This window comes from Oryctolagus cuniculus, chromosome X, assembly GCF_051225735.1.
Source record: "Oryctolagus cuniculus isolate XC-2025 breed Fujian yellow rabbit chromosome X, ASM5122573v1, whole genome shotgun sequence".
NCBI lineage: Eukaryota > Metazoa > Chordata > Mammalia > Lagomorpha > Leporidae > Oryctolagus > Oryctolagus cuniculus.
The window spans coordinates 33,739,761-33,758,969 of record NC_142888.1 but is presented as its reverse complement, the minus strand read 5'-3'; the positions used below and the strand labels follow the sequence as shown (position 1 = coordinate 33,758,969).

Below are 19,209 nucleotides of genomic sequence, written 5' to 3'. Positions count from 1 at the left end.
TGACTATCTTTTAATTCCATTTTCCATGAACTTTTTGAAGTACCCTAATATATTTTCCAGTCTTTTATAAAATTTATTTGAAAGGCACAGTAAGAGAGAAAGAGAGAAGTCTTCCATCTGCTAGTTCACTCCCCAAGTGGCTGCAATGGCCAGGCTTGGGCCAGACTGAGCCAGGAGCCAGGAGGGCCAGGAACTGCAGGTCTCCCCCATGGGTGCAGGGGCCCAAGCACTTTGGCCATCTTCCACTACTTTCCCAGGTGCATTAGCAGGGAGCTGGATCAAAAGTGGAGCAGCCAGGCCAGCACCAAGGCTCACTTGGCTAATCCTCTTCCTGCAGCGCCGGCACCCCGGGTTCTAGTCCCGGTTGGGGCGCCGGATTCTATCCCAGTTGCTCCTTTTCCAGTCCAGCTCTCTGCTGTGGCCCAGGATGACAGTGGAGGATGGCCCAAGTGCTTGGGCCCTGCACCCACATGGAAGACCAGGAGGAAGCACCTGGCTCCTGGCTTCGGATCGGCACAGCGCACCAGCCAGTAGCAGCCATTTGGGGGGTGAACCAACGGAAGGAAGACCTTTCTCTGTCTCTCTAACTCTGCCTGTCAAAAAAAAAAAAAAAAAAGAAGAAGAAGAAGAAGAAGAAGTGGAGCATCCAGGACTTGAACCGGTGCCTGTATGGGATGCCAGCACTGCAGTCAGGGGCTTTACCTGCCACGCCACCATGCTGGCCCCTATTTTCCAGGCTTAATTAAAGGTGTGGCCTACAAAACAAGGCAGAGGAGGAGCACATGGATTCGGTTTACACATTTATTGTAGAAATCCCCTTCCAGTGTGGGTAGTGTCTTGGGCCCAGATCCATTTGTACAAAAAGAAAAGTTTTAATACCAGGTAAAGGGGGGAGGGGAACCCCCAACTCCAGTTAATCACAGACAGGTATCATAGAAAACACAGCTTGTGTGATTTGTTTAAAAAGTGAGTGGAAGGAAAGCCAAGAAAGATGTGACGTGGCCTGTGGCCCATAGCCAGACGTCACCTGAGGATTTTACTGGCATCTTCCGACGCCAGGTTCAACCACAGCAGCATCCCAGGACACAACACCCCCGAGGGCTCTGCCCCTTGCTCCTCCTTTGGGGCCTCCTGATTGGAATGGTCAGGGCAGAGGCCCAGGGCACAGGCAGGGATGCAGCCTCCTTCAGGGACCACACCCAGAGACTTCAATCCTTCCAAGTGTAGGCAGAGCCCAACTCCCCCAAAACTGCCCTGGTGGGGAGTGGCAGGGAGTTCTGTGCACACCAGAATCTCCTGGCTGCCCCAAACAGGGGCTTGAGACCCTACATGGTCCATTTGGTGGAGGGGGTTCCTGAATGGAACAGGCTGGGCATGGGGACAGGAATGAACCCAACCAGGACAAGATCACAGTTTCCCTTTTATAAAATGCCTAGTGCAGGGTGGGGGGCAAGGGGAAGACAGTGAATACCTAAATCACAACTGTAAACAGAAATGGAGGAGGGGGCGTGGAATCCCCACGACATCACTCCCATCTCCTTTAAGCTGGCTAGGGTCCCCCAGTCCCCAGCACAGTGTGAGAGGAGAACCAGGGTGTCAGACACCTTCCTGGGCCCACGCGGAGCCAGGGAGGGGCATTGGAAGACCAGCTGGGTGCCCTCCCCGCCCCCCACCCCACCCTGCCCAAGACTGAGAGCAGCCACATCTCAGGGCTCAGCGAGGTCAGCTGTGTGCTCCCCAGACTGGAGTCATGCCCAGGCCAACGTGAGATGTATCAGAAGGGGTCAGACCAGCGTCCCCGGGGTCTGGGGGTCAGAACTGGAGGACTGCTCCCCCTCTAGCGTCAGGTCACTTAAACGAGCGCTCAGCTCCGGGGGGTACAGGAAGTCCGCGTAGTATCTTTGGAAGGGGTAGCAGGAATCCGGAAGACAGGTAGAGAAGAGAGGAAAAGACAGACAAGACACAGAAAGAGAGAGGAAGAGGTTCGTTAAAGAGGTGGAGGCAGGCACAGGACAGTACCTCCAGGCTCCCAAGCACGGGGCACAGAGAAGACGAAGAAAAAGATGAAGGCACGGGATGCCCCTTCCTCTCAGCACCCTGGCTTCAAGGCTTATCTTCACCTGACCAGACTAGCGAAAACCTACTCTTCTACAGCTCGCGGAAGACCTGCTGCTACCAAAGCCCAAGCTCTGCCTCCACCAGGACCCCAAGTACTAATGCAGGTTGTGCCCGGTACGGTGCCCCTGTGCCAAGGCTGCCGCTAGTTTCCCTGTGGTCTAAGTCATTAGCTCTCATGCCTGGCTGCTCCCTGGCCTGGGTAACCTTACCATCCGCCTCAAGAGACCCCGAACCCGTCAGTAAAAGCACCCTCCATACCTGCCAGAGACAGGGGGCGCCGTGAAACTCCTCGAGTGTGGGAGAGGTGGCTGGCTGGGAGCCCCGTACAGCGCCTGGCCCACCTCATAGCATCGGGCGTGGAGGAAGGACGGGTGTGGTGGGCCCATGTGGGGGGGCACAGGCCGGCGCTGGGGCCCCGCAGCCAATCCCGAGTTCCGGATGTACCAGTCCCGCAGCCCCTCCAGGGCGAGATTCTTGTGGCCACTGCGCTCGCCGGCAGGTGGGATACGGGTGGGTGGGGGCATCCACAGCAGAGGGTTGGGATGGACCTCCGGACCCTCAGCAGCCTCTGGGGCCAGGCCACAGGGCTTGGTGCGGGTAGCACGGGTGTGGGGGTCCTTGCTGCGGAGGAGGGGGCTGCTGCCGTCAGCTGCATACACAGGTGGTGGGCCGGGCAGCATGGCCAGGAGCCCATCCCGACGGGAGAGGGGTCCTGGGACCTCAGCTGCAGGCAGCAGCTCCCCCCAGCCTGCTCCGCCGCCACCGCGGGGCAGGCCCCGGTCGGGGGAATAGTCCAAGAGGAAGTCCCCGCACACAGGTGGGAGCCGGGGGACCCCGCGGGAGGCAGGGGCAGCTGAGCTCGGCCGGGCGGCCCGGGGAGGGTCTGGGGGGCCGGCTGTGCGGGAGGAGAAGGCAGGGGTTGGTTGGGGGCGCTCATACAGCACCTCACTGCTCTTGCAGACTGGGGGACCAGCAGCAGGGGGAGCCAGAGGAGCCGGTGGGGAGCCGGCTCCCCCTCCAGCCGCCCGGTCCACCAGCAGGGCCTCAGAGCTGTTGCTGCGGCGAGTGCGAGCTGCGAAGAGGGAGGCACGATCGGAGGCAGGGTCTGCCCGGGGGAAGCCCATCTGGGAGTCCTGGCTGCCGGACCACTGGCGAGAATGGAGGCCTTCGGGTCTGAGGTGCAGAGGCGGGGGTGTAATGGAAGTAGGGTCAGAAAAATCAGGCAGATGGCCCACGCCCTGCCTATCTCAGCCCTGAGTCTCTGCCTTCCCATCTCCAAAATGGGCCCCAGGGTTACAAGCTGTGGAGTGGCACCAAAAGGCAGCTGGGGTTTCTTCCCAGGCTGGAGGGCTCAGGGGGTCCTGGGGCAACGAAGTATAGAGCTAGAGATGAAGCCAGCACAAAGCATTCACCTGGTTCCTCGGGCCCTCGGGCTGAGAATTTAAGTCCCTGCCGGAAGTCCCTGTCCCACCCAAACCACCCACTAGCAGTCATTCACAGAATGCAAAGCCCACAAGCACAGCCTAGGGCAAGTGGGCACTCCCTAAGTACTTGTTTCAGCAGCTAACCAGCAGAGGACTCTTGACTGCACTGAAATCCCAGGACTTCTGTTTGCTAGCAAGTTACCCGACCTTTCTGTGCTGCAGTTTCCTGTCTACCACATGGGAATAATGATAGCACCCCCAGCCCCCACCTCGTGGGGATCTTGGGATGATTCGGTGAGCAGACAGCATGTAACATGCCCAGTTACTAGCAGGTGTCGGATAAGGAACTTACTACTCCCAGGCCTTTGAAAGGCACATACTATTATGCCCGCTTCACAAAGGAGGAGGGAAATGACTTGTCCACCATGCACAGACTCTGGTGCTTCTGCCCCCAATCCCCATCCTGTTTTCCATCAAGACAACTGCTTTTCACCTTTCAAACTCCAGCCTCCTGTGCCCTACGCCTTTTGAGAAGTCCCTCCCCAGTGCCTCCGGTTAGAAGTAACGGTGCCCTCCAATGATCCTCAAATCCCCCCCTCAGAGCCTTCTTACTTGCAGAGCTGGGGGCCAGAGCCCCGGGTGAGCACAGGAGTGGCAGGCACACTTCGCCCCTCAAAGCTGGAGGCGCTCCTGGGCAGCGAGCGTGTAGGGCTAGACAGAGACGGGCAGGCCCAGGCCAGGGCCCTGGTTAGAGACTGGACACCCAGCAGGATCTCCTGCGGGCGGAGGCTCACGCTCCCTTGCCCAGCCCCTGGGGAAAGGAGGCAAGGGTCTCCTGCCCACCTGGTGGGGCTGGCCACAGAATTCCGTCGGCTCTTCAGATCCCCATAAAGATCTGATGGGGGTGGTTTCCACGGGGTTCGCCGCTCAGGGCTTCCCCCAGATACTGTCCGCAGCTGGTCCCAAGCCTTGGGTGGCGAGGGGCGCTCAGCCAGGGAGAAGCATCCACGAGGCTCCTCTGGGTGGAAGACAGGAAGTGAGGTAGAATCCAATGAGAGGGGCCTACTGTGGGCAGGACAGGTTGTGGCTGCAAAGCAAAAGGTTAGGGGGCCAGCGCGGGAGGGGAGGGGCAGGTGCTAAGACAGGCGTAGGCAGACTGGGGAGGAGCTAAGGGATGAGACAGGGCAAAAGGCGTGGCAGAGGGGCTGACAACTAGGTCCTGGGAGCGACGGGACATGGGCAGGATGAAGCTGCAAAGATGGGGGGCTCACAGGAAGACAGAGCACAGCTGAGGACGAGCTGAAGGGGTTAGCGGAGGGGCCGAAGGGACAGAGGAGTTGGGGACAGGTCCTCACCGTTATCATGGCTGGCCCCAGACTCTGACAGGGAGCTGCTCTCCGAGTGCAGAACTACGTCCTCTACAGGTGAGAAGAAGGAAAACCTGGCCTCACACTCCAAGGTCTCAGAACCATCCCTTACACCGGACCGGACAGGCTCCTCCTTGCCAAGAATCCACCTTGACCTGAATCCAATACCACCACCAGCCTGGTTCCTCACGCTCCTAGTGCCTACAGGTCAGGCCCCCTTGGCCGGCCCTTTTGCAGTACCCAATTTATTCCAACTCTTCCTACAGGTTGGGCCCCTTAAGTTACCTCCTGGGCTTCACTGGCCGTTCACCCACGCCCCTTAGCCACTGTCAGACTTACTAGCCCACTCTCACTCCCTGGTGGGCCACGGTGGGCCAGGCTCACCTTGGCTGAGCTGAGTGAGGCGCGTGCCCAAGCAGACTCCCTGGGTGGTGACGAGTGCACCCGTGGATAGTGGCAGGGGCTGGGGCGGCGGGAGCCCAAGGCACGCCCGGACGTCCCCGAGCTGTTCCTCCAGCTCGTGTAGCCTCCGCAGTGCATCGGCCTGCACCTGGCGCCGGCGCCGGCGTTGCTCGGTGCTCAGCTCAGGGGCCAGGGCCAGGCGGCGGGCAGCGGCTGCGATCTGCTGCTGCACAGATACCTCGCGCTCCAGGGCCTCGAGAGCCAGCTCCTGCAGGGCCCAAGAGGGGTGGGACAGGATGAAACATTGGAAATGGCCGCGCCCAGGACCCAGGCCCGGTCCTTCCTGGGGGTGGGCCTATTCACCAAGGGGCAGAGCTCATTAGTCCTCTGGGGGTGAGACCTAGCTAAACGAGGGGCGTGGCCTGTCCATCTTCCTGAGGGTGGGAGGCTTGTTGGGACAGCATTAGGGACCAGCATCCTCCCACTTAGCAGGAACCCACTTCTTCAAGCCCCTTCACTCTCCATCTTAGCCTCCCCCGCAAGATGCAACACCCAGAGTCTGCTCCTATACCTGTCCCCTCCCTGCCATCTTGCTCCTGACCCATCTGCTCACCTCAGCAGGGCACAAGGAGTGATGTGCTGGGTTGGGGTGTGGCGGAGGGTAGGCGCGGGCTGCAGGGGGCCGCCGGCGGACCAACTGGGGCCGCTCACCAGGCTCCAGTGGGCACTCAGGAGGCAGCTGGCCTGTCAGCTCCTGGGAGGGGCGGGGAGGCAGAGACTACCAGGGGTTAGCCGGGGGGAGGGGGAGGGGGCAAAGCGGTGATGATGCCAGGAGCTACAGAAGTCCTCCTAGGAGCCCAGCCCTGCTCGGCCCCTCACAATCAGTATCTTTCTCCCTCCTCCCAAGAGCTCCACCTGGCAGGTCTGCTGTGTATACCCTCAGCCCCTCACTGGCCCAGACCCCGGGGTGGCTGGCATGGGGAGGCAGGGGGACCTACTTTGCAATCTGGAATTCTTTTGGTTTATAAACGCACACAGTCTATATACACTGATATGACCACACATTCCCTGCAGGGGCTGGGGCCGCCTGGCTTCCACCACATTATTTCTGGCAAACTCTGGACACGCCAGAAAGGGGGGAAATCGAAACCATAAATTACCCTGTATCAGTTCAGGGCCACCTTTGCTGCCAACCTTTGGAAATGACTTTTGTTTTTTGAAGTTCTGGGGATTCCAAGTTGTAAACAGGGGACCATGGGCCTGGATTCCTATATGTCATTGACTCTAAGCCATGTAAGCCAACCTTGAAGGAGTGCGAAATGACAGGGAATCCACAGTGCAGACAAGTGGCTCGGCAAGCGCCACCACACTCCAGCTACGTGGGGGCCCGGGCTCCTCACCCCCAACCTGACGCCCCTCGGGCCAGGCCCTCACCGCCTCCTGGAGACACACTTTGCGAAGCTCCTGAAGCTTCAGGCTCAGGGCCTCCTGCAGGGCCCGCTGCCGGTCAAGCAGCCCCCGCAGACGCTCTGACTTCACCTGGGGGGCAGCCTCTCCAAACGGGGCAGCTAGACACAGAGGGAGCAAAGATCAGTGGCGTGGCCAGGGTGTCGTGGCGCAGCTGTGGGGCCAGGGACCATCCTTCCCAGGGGGCAGGTGGTGACTCCGAGCAGGGGAGGAGGCAGCAGGAGGGGGAAGCAGCTACTGACCTGGGGCACTGAAGGTAGGTGAGCTGATGAGCTGACCTTTGACTTCCATCCTGCTGCTGTCCAGAGGCCGTGGCTGGTGGCTGGACAGGGCCTGGCAGTGATGCGGAGCGCCATTAAGGAGGTTCATCCTGTGATACCCCAGGCCCCTGCCTGCCCCAGCTTTTCTCACGCCCCAGCTGGAATAAGGAGTACCCTGACCCCACCGCCTGCTCGATCTGCCCTCTGGGAACGTGTGTTGTTGTCTGGACCCCCCTTTGGTCCCCGGTACCTTGGCTCCCTTCCCATTGAGTGGGAGCACAGCAAGTGGGGAGCTGGGCGGACTTCCAACGCCTCCTCAGAGGCCCATGGGCCACAGCCAGGAGTCTTGCCTGGGGAGAGAATTCATGGCACAGATTCAGCTGAAGATAACAACAACCCGTACTCATTAAGCACCTGGGTGCCTGGAACAGCTACCCACTGTGCTGCGTTTAATCTTCACAACCACCCGCTGAGGGTGGCTTTCTGATTATTGCTGTCCCTATTTTAGAGACGATGGACATTAGGAAGGCAGAGAGAGGTGATGTTACTTGCCCATGGCCAAGGATATAGCTAAACCCACTCCTCTGGTCGTACACTCCCTCGCTATAGAGCTGCTCCAATCCCTCCAACTTCCTAAGCTCCCCAAGTCCATCAGGCCTCAGGGCCTTTGTCCAGGCTTTTGGCAACTTCTCACCACCCCAGCCCCTGCTTCTCACTGAGCATGCTGGGACTTCAACGTAACTGCCAGAAGTGGGCCCCTGTGATGGGGCCTGCGCTGTGGCATAACGAGTAAAGCCGCTGCCTTCAGTGCCGCCATCCTATATGGGCGCCGGTTCGAGTCCCGGCTGCTCCACTTCCGATCCAGCTCTCTGCTGTGGCCTAGGAAAGCAGTAGAAGATGGCCCAAGTTCTTGGGCCCCTGCACGCGTGTGGGAGACCCAGAAGAAGCTCCTGGCTCCTGGCTTCGGATCAGTGTAGCTTCGGCTGTTGCGGCCATCTGGGGAGTGAACCAGCAGATGGAAGACCTCTCTCTCTGCCTCTGCCTCTTTGTAATTCTGCCTTTCAAATAAATAAGTAAATCTGAAAAAAAAAAGAAGTGGGCCCCTGTGTCGGGTCCTCTCACACCTGCTGTCCAGTTCAGAGCTCATGCCTCTCCCAGGTGCCCATGAGGACAGGACGTACATCTGTCCTCTGCATCAGTGCCATCGGGACGTCCAGTGCCCTGAACGCTGCTGCACACAGCAAATGCTCAATGCGTATCTGCCAGCTCAATGAATGATGGCAGTCAATGAAGTAAATGGAGGCTGAGGCAGATAGATGGGCCAGGGTTCAAGTCCAAATTGCTGGGTCTGTAACTGTCACAACTGCCATCTCACAGCCCTGGTGCAGCCAGCAAACTGTTCCCTTGCCACCCGGGGGGCCCCTCTAGCTCCGCTCCCTCCCCCAGCCTGGCCTAAGACTAGCATGGGGAAGTCACCCCGCAGGGCTCTGTGAATAGCAAAGTCCACAGCCACAGATGACAAACCACCTGCCTCCTGCCTCCTTCTCTGTCTCCAGACATGGCCGGCAGCCCATGGAGCCTCCCTGGCTGGTCTCCAGCCCTGCCCTTGTCCCCTTGTCTGGAGTTTACTCCCTCCCTCCCTTCCTCCCACATCCTGCTTGTTCCCCAGCTGGGCAGCCGGGTGACATCACCTCCTACCACCTGGCCTAACCTCGGTAGCAAGTGACTGAGAGGCCCTCACAGGGCCACAGAGTTCCCATCTCCGCCTACCTTGAAATCCACAGCTTGTCCTGACAGGTTAGCCAGGTATGGGGAAGACCCAGGCAATCAACGAGGCCTGGGCCCAAGCCCCTTCCACATCTCTACCTCTGCAGCCCCACCCCCATAGGATCTGTGCTTATCCCTCGAAGCACTGGTGCCTTCAGGGCTCATTCCCTAAAGCTTTTCTCCAAGTGCAGGCCCAGGACACTTTGCAAGGCACTCCCTTGCCCACCCGTCTAAGATCTGATGTTTCCCAGTGCCGTAGGGCTTCCTCCATGCCTCAGCGCAGCCTCCTCTGCCCTTCGGCTCCTGAGGCCCAGACTGTTTCCCAGGCCCCATTTGGGCTTGGGAAACTGTCCCAGGGCTCCCCTGAATCTTCTGCCACCCCAATAGGAACCCAGTTTCCTCCCCATTCACCAGGGTTGGTCACACATCCCATGCTGGGCTGCCTCAGTCCTCCCCTCTCTGGGAACTCAGAATATCCTGGAAGTCAACACGGGGTCCAGACAGGAATCCCAGCCCCACCCTGCCGGCCTGACCTCGGGGACATAGCTAGGCCATGAGTCATGGGGTCACTGGGCAGGCTAGACCCAGGGTCAACGCCCCACACCCCCACAGCCAGCTCCAGAACCTCTGCCTCTGCTTGCCTGACATCTGCACTCTTGCCTTTGGGGCCGGGGCTGCCCTGTCCCCACAGGGAGATGGTGAGAAGGGGATCCTAGCAGCCCCCTCCCCAACACTGCCCCATACCAGTCCCTGGGTCTGCCTCTGGTGACCCCAGGGCCCATCGCAAGAATGGCTACAACAGAGGAGCTGCAGGGGGCACCCCCCCACACACACACACCCAGAGGCGGGCCCAGCAGGTTTTTCAGGTCTGCTCTTCTGCCACTACAGCCGAGAAAGAAATTCCTGGCTGTAATGACTGTTTACAACCAAGACACCTCACCTGGGTGGCACCCCAACACTGTCAGCGAGACCCCCACTTCCGCATCCTGCTGAAGCACATACAAACTGCTGAAATCTGGACTGTTCCCCCCTGCCTCCTCCTCAAGGTGGGCAAACGGGGGAGGGAAGGCAGGCAGGTGCCCGGACAATGGTTTCCCAATAGTCCAGTCTGGCCTCGGGGAACTGAGCCCTGGGTTAGGGATAGGCAGAGGCTACTCCTGCACAGGGGGAGGAGGGGAGGAAGTATGGGGGGGGTGGAGTAAAGAAGGGGGACCCAAGCTTCCCTACTCTCCCATCGCTCGTCGTCCAGTTTGTCCATTTCCGGCCAGGAATCAGCTTCCTGCCAGAAAAGAAACTAGATATTTGGGGCTTTTGCCCCTCTACTCAGGCCCTCCTTCCTGGCTGGACAGCCCCCACCCCACCCCCACCCACTCCACCCCACAGCGTTAGCTTACCTTTCCCACAGGCTCTCTCCCAAAGGCACTCCGTGTACCTCCCCCAGCTTCCATGCCCTTGCCCCCCCCCCCCGCCCTGCGCCCCCTCTCCGCTCCCTGCCACCGCATCCCTACCCGCTGCTCCCAGGTGCTCACCAAAGGCAGAGAGTGCTGGGGGTGGGGGGAAGCCTCCGGTCTCTCAAAAGCACAGTTGTCTCTACCAGGCCCTGGCTCCGCTGGTAGTGGCAGTGAGCAGCAGTGGCGGATGCCTTGGCCGCCTCCCACTAGGTAATGGCCCAGCCTACCTGGCCAGAAACTGGGCCGTCCCACACCTTTTAACCCTTGCCTGCCTACCACCAAGGCGAGGGCCACATCCTCTTTGGGGCACATGGCTTGGCCATGTAAAGAACCAGGAACCCTCACCTCACTCGGGACACACAGCAGAGAACTTATCAGAGACTCCTGGCCGAGAACTGGGGAAGAAGGGCTCAGAGTCACGGGAGTAGCAGCTGCCCCTCCTGCTGCCTGAACTCCCAGAGGGTTAGAGCCTGCCCACCCAAGGGCGTCGGCTTAGCTTGCAGAGGGGCAGTGCTCAGTGGCAACACATTCCTGAGACCCTGGCCCTGTGCCCAGGGCAAGAGAAGTGGGGTGGGAGAAGGCCTTGGGGCAATCAATTCCCACCCTGGCTGGGGGAAACAGCTCCCCAGGCTGGGGCCACGTCTCACAACCCCAGCCCCCGTCATAGCCCCAGAAGGAAGAACTCTAGCAAACCGCCAGTTTCTGCCCTACAAAACACTCGTGTGTTTCAACGCCTTTGGGCCCTACAAACCTGGGAGGACAGCACAGACTCGATCTCCACACTGCCCTCTTACAGAAGTGGGAGCTGATGCTTAGAGAGGAGGAGAGGCTGATTCAGGGCACCGTGGCACAAGAGCAGATGGAATCGGAACTTGGGGGTGTGGGGTCCTGGGCTGGAAGCAGACAGAGGCTACTCCTGCAAGGGAGGAGTTGGGGGGAGGGGAGGGGGCTCAGGTTTCTCCACATCTACGCTGGGTCTCTCCCCAATTCCTCCCCCTTGGGCATTTCTGGCCAGGAGTCTGGCCTCATGCCAGACAAGGCAATCGAGGGCTGTGAGTCCCCACAAGGGACTGCTCCCCCCCCCCCCCCCCCCCGCCCTACAGCACCACCGGGCAGACACCACACATCCTATGCTCCATTTGGGACCATCTGCTATATGACCTCAGGGCCCAAACTCAACCCAGGCCCCTGCAGTAGCCACTGCTCTGAGCCAGGATGTGAGAACACAGAGTGAGGAAAGCTCCCTCCCTACTTGGTGGGTGTGTCAGGCCTAGAGAGAGGCTCCCCCCAACACACCTATTTAGGCCTCCTGCCATCCCTGCCCACCCCCCCCCACACACACACACCGTGTGAGCTTTCCAGCATGGGACACAAAGGCCCCTTTCATCACCCTCCCTGCTTCCCCTCCTTCACTGCCTGGGGCTGGTGGAGGCAGGCAGGGCAAGGTGGGCAGATGGCTGTTGGTGAGGAGTGTCCTCTCCGCCATAGCCTCCCCCACCTCTTGTGGGCCACCAAGGAGGCTGGGAACAGAGATGCTTACACAACTGGGGCCAAGGGGGCCAAGGCAATCTGGCTGACAATGCAAAACTGAGTCTCAGGGCTTGGGTGTCCTCTGTAAAGCGGGTAAAAGGGGGTTACAGACACAACAGAGGCCAAAGTAATTCTGGAAGGCATAGCCTGGTGTAAGGAAACTCACACCGTGTCATTAATGACCGCTAGTAATAATAGCAGTAAACTCACGCAGAAGCGGGTAAGCAGGGGAGAGCAGGTTAACTGGACCTCGTGGCCTGGCTGACAAGGAGGAACAGGGTCCCACACACATCACTGCCCTGGTCCACAACTTTCAACAGTCTAGAAGATGGCCCCACCTCTATGCCCCATCGCAGCCGGGTCCTCAGCTTTACCAAGCTCTGCACAGCTAATAAATGGTGGGTCTGCCACTTAGCTATATCCACTTAGCAGGCTAGATGCTTAATATGTGCAAGCTGTTATCATTCAGGTATTCCTCTTTATATAAAGGCATGTTTTCTTTATTTGAGACAGAGCTATATGGCTAACTTGTGTGAACTCCCACGATCCAAAATCAGCAACTCTATGTATTCAGAGGCATTTGAGGCAGACAAAGCTGGTATCCCTCAGTCTCCAAAACCCTCTGTATTTGCTGTCCAGACCTGGAAGCCTTGTGCTTGCCAAATCGGAGGTATTTGCAACAGAGCTGTTTTCCCTCATTATCTGACCTCTCCCTACTCACCACTAAGATGGCGGGAACCAAATACATTCAGACATGTGGTCTCAAGTCTCACTATCTAAATCCAAGAACTGAATGGACTTTGATATATTTCTGAGCTAGAACTGGTACCCTCTCTCTTGTGCATACCTTAGTGACCGGGCAAAATGCAGGAACCCAATATATGTACCCAACAGGGTGCCCTCACTAGCCCAACTTCTTGTCCCTGGGGATCAGGAGACTTAACAGCAGAGATCTGGACACATTTCTGAGCTAGAGCATTATCTGAACTTTCCCTAGTCATTATGTAAGAGATGACAACTGAAGACTTTCAGGTAACTTGGTATGTTTCAATATTTGAACTTCCAGAACTCCCTCTCAGAACACAGGTGCCAGGTAGATTGAGACAGTGAAGAATACCTGTGTGTTATACATAGGTTTGGATAAAGGCTTTGGGTAAATAAGATGGATCTAGTACCTTGTTATTTGAGCTCACTACTCTTCTATGAAAAATGTAAGCTTGAGGCCAGTGATGTGGTGCAGCAGGTTAAGCCTCCACCTACAGCACCAGCACCCCATTTGGGTGCTGGTTCGAGTCCCAGCTGCTCCCTCCTGATATGCCTGGGAAAGCAGTGGAGGATGGCCCGAGTCCTTGGGCCCCTGCACCCACATGAGAGACCTGAAAGAAGTTCCTGGCTCCTGGCTTCAGCCTGGCTCAGCCCTGGCCATTGCGGCCATTTAGGAAGTAAACTAGCAGATATAAGATATCTCTCTCACTCTTTCTCTCTCTCTTTCTGCCTTTCAAATCTTTATTAAGATTTATCTATTTATTTGAAAGGCAGAGCTATAGAGAGGCAGAGGTAGAGAGGTCTTCCATCCGCTGGTTCACTCCCCAAATGGCTGCAATGTCCGGAGCTGCGCTGATACAAATCCAGGAGCCAGGAGCTTCTTCCAGGTCTCCCATGTGGGTGCAGGGGCCCAAGGACTCGGGCCATCTTCTACTGCTTTCCCAGGCCATAGCAGAGAGCCGGATCGGAAGAGGAGCAGCCGGGGCTGGAACCAGCACCCACATGGGATGCCAGCACTGCAGACAGCAGCTTTACCTGCTACGCCACACTGTTGGCCTCATAAGTAAATAAATCTTAAAAAAAAATGTAAGCTCAAGACATAATTGAGTAACATATTATGCTCTAACTTCTCCTCATCCATCCTCAGAATCAAGGAGACTGAAGAGAGAAGGCGAAGGAAGCTCATGGTATTGTTGTCATTGCTACTGCTGGATAGACCTCACTCTCTCAATCCAATGCTTGCCTGTCTCCCACCTCCCCAGACCAGCCTCCCAGAGATGAGGTGAACTTAGCACCAAGATGTTTATTGCTCACTTCCAAGAAAAGGGGAATAAACCCCTACCAAGTCCTGAAGCCTCTGGCCTAGAATAGATTTTTTTTTTTAGGGGAGGAAAGTAAGGGATCCCACACCCAGGATCAAGGTCAGGGATGGAGGTAACATGATCTAGAAGATTCAGACAAACCCCTAGGGCCCTCAGTCCTGCATATTTTGTAAACCCTTCCTCCCAACGTGAGGCAGCCCCCCAACAAAACACAGCTGGAAACATGACGCAGACCTCTCAGACTCTCCAACTTCTAGAGAATCAATGAATAATTGAAGGTGTTCTTTCACACCCGGGGAGGGCAGGGGGCTGATGAACAGTTCCAGGCCCTCCTAGGGCAGGGCGAGAAATGCAAGGTCTATGTGAGATCACTGGGGTGCAGGTGTGGGAAATCCCATACAAAAATCCTATCAGCTACACAAGACTCACAAGGCTGCTTCTTCACGCTAAGGAAAGCACTTGTGATGTACTTCAGAGGTCTTAAGACCCGTAGAACCTTCAAGTTTATGGGCAGGGAATAATGGGACCCCTGCCCTGAACTCAGAGGGGATGGGAAGTAGGTATTAGGAAAGGGAGAGGGAGATCTGACAGAGTGTGGAAGAGGGGTCTAGGGTTGGGATGGGATAAAGCGACAGGAAGGGAAGGAGTACAGAGGACAAGACAGAAACATCTTGGGATGGAGGTCAAGAGGCAGGACAGGAAGTGAGCCAGAACACTGCTCAGGGGATGGGATGGCTAAGATTCAAGACAGGGTTAGAGGCAAAGTACAACAAAACAGCAGGGCGGGGGACAGCATCCCTACAGAACAGAAGCCAGTTGTCAAGGGAGGGAACAGGAAAAAGGGCAGGTTAGGGATAGAGGTCAGGAACAGGAAAAGACCAGGAGAGAGTGAGGACTGGAATGAGAATGGTGATGGGACAAGAAAAGGGGGAAAAATAGGACAGGATTGGGGCCAGAGCAGGAGACAGAGAGGGACATATACAGGTGGTAAGCTGGGATGGAGACTGGAGTAAGGAGAGGGACCAGGGGCACAGTACAGGGCAGGGTGAAAGTACCTACGTCAGGTTAGGAATCAGGACAAAACTGGATCAGATTGGGGTTAAGGAAACAAGAGGGGCGGAGGTTCAGAGACTGGGTAAGAGTTAAGGTCAAGCACCAGGACATAACAAGATGAGCCTCAAAGCTGAGACGGGCTCAATCAAGAATCAGAGATCAAGTCAAGGATGCTAAGGACAGAACTGGATGGGGTTTGGGGTCCTGACTGGATTTAGGGGGACAAAACAGAGGATGAAGATCCCACCACCCCAGAATGTGGTTAGGTTAGGGGTTGGACCACAGGTCCTGAGGCCAAAGCTGGCTGGGGTTCGAGATCTCAATAACATGTAGTCAGGTCAGAGGGGGTCAGGGGTGAGGCCACGGGGTCAGAGGTCGTGAATGCCAGCGCAGGTATATCCTCACCAGCGTTTCCGGGCCCTCAGCCCACCCAGTCCCCTCCCTTGCTCCCCAAGTGTGTGCGGGGGTCTTACTCACCGAAGGTCCTCACCCAGAGGCGTAGGCGGGGTCGGTGCAGGCCGGCAGGGGTAGTGGGCGCGCCCGTCCCTCGCTGCGCCCTGCTCGTCCCCGGGCGCGCGCCTTCTCCTGTTCCGCGCCCTGCCCGTGGGCCGCGTTCAGCCGCGCGACCGTTACCGTGGGGCCAGACGGGGGGCACCCGGGGGGTGGGAGAGGAGCGCCGGCCAAGCCGCCGGCGCTGGGCCCCCGCCCCCCACCCTGCACTCGGGTCCGCCCGCTCCCGGCGGCACGACCACCGCCGCCGCTGAACGCGAGCTTCGGGGTGGGGGGTGCGGGGGGCGGGGCGCGAGACCACAGCAGCGGCGAGGACGAAGTGCGCAGGCGCCAGGTCGGCTCTTCGATTTTCCTGCCCTGGGAGCGCCAGGAGTGAACAGGCTGGGAGCGCGTGCGCACAGACTTTCTTTAGGGCGGCGGAGTCCTCCCCCAGCCCTGCCATGGCCACGCCCCCTCGGCGAGCAGATAGGCACCCCCCCATAAGTCACTCTGCACGGACCCCTAGGCGGTACAAGCTGTACCCCATGCTGCTCTCTATAAGCCATCACCACACCTCTAAACTCTCCCAGCTTTCCTTGTCGCCATCCCCAAATGCACCCCAAACCACTCTCCATCACCCTCAAAGTACTGTCCACTGATCCGAAGCAGGACCTCTGATTTATCTTCCATGGACATCCAAGCTGCACCAATAAACCACCTCCCATTGACCTTCAAGCTGTGCCTAAATCACACTGTATTGACGCCAAGCCTTTATCCCTTAAATGACCCTCCATGACTATCAAAATTACACCCAGATCACCTATAGAATCTCCTGGTGCACCCCCAACTGTGTTCCCACAATCTCCAAATCACTCTCCATTTATCTCTGAATTTCAATCTTCAAACTATCTTTCGTTCATTCTTTCTTTTTTCTTTAAATGTATTCCCCAATTCAATGTAGGCTGTCACAAAGAGAAAGTGCAGGGATTTTTCTTTCACATCCTGGTGCAAACCAAAAGAACAACAGCAAATTGTTCAAGGTCTATCAGTGGACGCAGTAAGCTATCTTTCATTATCCCCCAAATTATGTCTTCAAATTACTGCCCATTGATCCTAAGTAGTACCTCCAATCCATCCTCCATGGACTTCCAAACCGCACCAAAACACTACCTTCCATTACTCCCAAATTGTTCCTCAAACCGTCTGCAGTTAGCCCTGAAGCCATTAGCCTTCAAACAGCACTTCCAAATCATCCTCCAAATGCCTCCAATGTGCACCCAAAACACTGTCCATTGATCCCAAACCACTCTCCATGTACCCTCCAACCATACACTATGAATCCCCTACTGGCTCTGCAAGAGTCCATAACACCACTCCAAATATTACCAGCTACCCTCAATGTGGGCGTCACTCGCACCTCAAATCAATTCCAACTGTCACTTGCTCTGTCTCCAAACCATGCTCTATGGATTCCACCACCATCAAATGACCTTCCATTGACCTCCCCTCCTGTCCTCACAAAATTGCCTTGCAGAACCCCCGATCTCTGTCCTGCATGCTCTTGACTATGTGTGGTCTCCCAACTGCACTTCAAGCCACCCTATCTCTCCCTGTACACTGCCAAGCTGCTCTCTACCTGTGGGGAGCAGCCCGGACTGGACTGAGTTACTGGAATTAAGACTTATTCTATGCATCTGCTCTCCTACAATATGGCGCTGGGAGAGGAGTAAACAGCTTCTGCACAGCTGCCTCCAGTTCAACCAATAAACTGTAGGACTTGCTCCTGATTGGAGAGCAGTGTACTCGGCGTGTGGGCAGCCGAGTTGGGATTGGCGGAGGAGGACTATAAAGGAGGAGAGAGACGGCATGCACCAGGGAACATCTATGGGGAACATCTAGCTGAGGGAACACCTGTGCAGCCCCCGAGAAGAGCCGGCCGGCGGTGTGCCGCTCCCCTGCGGAAGTGGGGAATGCGGCCAGGGGGAACTGCCCTTCCACGGAGGTGGAAGGGATAGTAGCCAACCCGGGAAGAACCAGCAGCAAACCCGGGGAGGGCCGAGCAGACGAAAGAACAGCGCAGGGTCCTGTGTTGCTCCTCCACGAAGAGGGGGAGCGACATCTACCGACCCAAACAGTATCCCCCAAGCTACACTCCAACAATCTTCAACCACACCTTCAAATAACGACGAATGATTTCGCTGTATTTACCAAACTGAGCCCCCAGATCATACTCTGGTGGCCCAAAATATGTCCTCCAACCCTTCCAATGACCCAGGTACACCCCAAACCATACTTTAGTGATCTTTTCTAAAAACAACCTAATTGAGATATATTTAGGTACCATAAAAGTCATCCATTTTTAACTTGTGCAAATAAAAAAAAAGTTTAGTAAATTTACTGAAATGTGCAATAACCAGCCCCAGTTTGAGTATTTTCATCGCTCCACTAAAATTGTTCATGGCTAAATACACTTAATCCTCATATCATTCCAAGCCTTAGGCAACCACTAATCTACTTTCTGTCTCTATAGAGTTATCTTTCCTGAACATTTTGTACATAATATGTTGATATTTTTTAGTTGGGCTTCTAGCATAATGTTTTTGAGATTCATCCATTTTTTAAAATATTTATTTATTTATTTGAAAGTCAGAGTTACACAGAGAGAGAAGGAGAGGCAGAGATGCCTTTATTTATTTATTTATTTAGTAAGTTAGTTTAGTTATTTTGGGCCAACACTGTGGTGTAGTTTTTTTTTAAGAGTTATTTATTTATTTGAAAGAGTTACACAGAGAAGAGAGGCAGAGAGAGAGAAAGAGAGGTCTTCCATCTGCTGGTTCACTCCCCAATTGGCCACAATGGCTGGAGCTATGCTGATCCGAAGCCAGGAGCCAGGAGCTTCTTCTGAGTGTCCCACATGGGTGCAGGGCCCAAGGACTTGGGCCATCTTCTACTGCTTTCCCAGGCCATAGCAGAGAGCTGGATCAGAAAAGGAGTTCCTAGGAAAATTATCCTTCCAAAAACTACCCATCTGAATGCTCACTATCTTCTCTTGGTCCCGTAACTGCAGTCCCAAACTATAACCCCAAATCACTTAGTGATGAGCACCATGCCCAACCTTGGTTTAAATTATATGCAACTATACCCACAAAAATCTACCAGTATTTTCGCAAACATCCACAATCCCAACAACTCTGAACTACACACTAAACTGCCTCCCAATAATCCCGAATGCTAACCTATAAACATCCCCATTTGCCTTCCCAGTCTCCAACTACACCTCCAAATCACTGCACCGTGCAGTAACCACCCCACTGCAATCTTCCCTTTGACAGCTCCAACTGCATGCAAATAAATATTTTCCAATGACCATTAATGAGATGATCAAATGACCCTCAATAACCCCCCAAACAGATCCCTAAGTCCCTCCAGTGACCTCCAACTCTGCCCCCAATCCATGTGTAGTAGTTTACTGCTGCTGCTATAACTGATTACCACAAACTCGGTGACTTGAAACAACACACATTTGTTCTTTCACAGGAAGCCTGAAGTCCAAAATCAGTTTCAGTGGGTCAAAGTCAAGTGCCAGACCCCCTTTGGAGCCTCGAAGAAACGATCTGTTGCCCTTTCCAGCTTCTGGTGGCTGACGGCATTCTTTGGTTTGTGGCACAATCTCTGCCTCCATGTCCACGTTGTCATCTCCTTCTCTGTTACACAAATCTGCTTCTACGGATCTCTTTTTGTTGCTGGTGTTAAAGATTTATTTATTTACTTGAATGAGGGAGAGGGAGAGACAA

At 55.9% G+C, this 19,209-nt stretch overlaps 1 protein-coding gene and 1 non-coding gene across 5 annotated transcripts; both read right to left on the bottom strand.

The window, feature by feature from the left end:
* Nucleotides 1-786: 786 nt before the first annotated feature.
* CCDC120 (coiled-coil domain containing 120) lies at nucleotides 787-15,542 on the bottom strand. Of its 4 annotated transcripts, none has more exons than XM_051827099.3 (11): nucleotides 15,404-15,542; nucleotides 7,289-7,388; nucleotides 7,021-7,111; nucleotides 6,746-6,879; nucleotides 5,925-6,065; nucleotides 5,294-5,579; nucleotides 4,898-4,960; nucleotides 4,386-4,560; nucleotides 4,155-4,253; nucleotides 2,377-3,291; nucleotides 787-1,899 (listed from the first exon to the last, which is right to left on the bottom strand). In XM_051827099.3, exons 3-11 carry the CDS (start codon nucleotides 7,067-7,069, stop codon nucleotides 1,785-1,787), a joined length of 1,977 nt encoding a protein of 658 aa, XP_051683059.1. In that variant the 5' UTR covers nucleotides 7,070-7,111; nucleotides 7,289-7,388; nucleotides 15,404-15,542; the 3' UTR covers nucleotides 787-1,784. The 4 variants fall into 4 exon arrangements, with proteins under 4 accessions (XP_051683059.1, XP_017205430.1, XP_089180451.1 ...); XM_017349941.4 differs by lacking the exon at nucleotides 15,404-15,542 and adding an exon at nucleotides 10,335-10,471; XM_089324325.1 differs by lacking the exon at nucleotides 15,404-15,542 and adding an exon at nucleotides 10,314-10,338.
* Nucleotides 15,543-16,351: 809 nt separating this feature from the next.
* Nucleotides 16,352-16,473, bottom strand: LOC127485041 (small nucleolar RNA SNORA31). Its single transcript, XR_007912243.1, has one exon. It is a non-coding gene; the product is annotated as a small nucleolar RNA SNORA31 (small nucleolar RNA).
* Nucleotides 16,474-19,209: the final 2,736 nt, after the last annotated feature.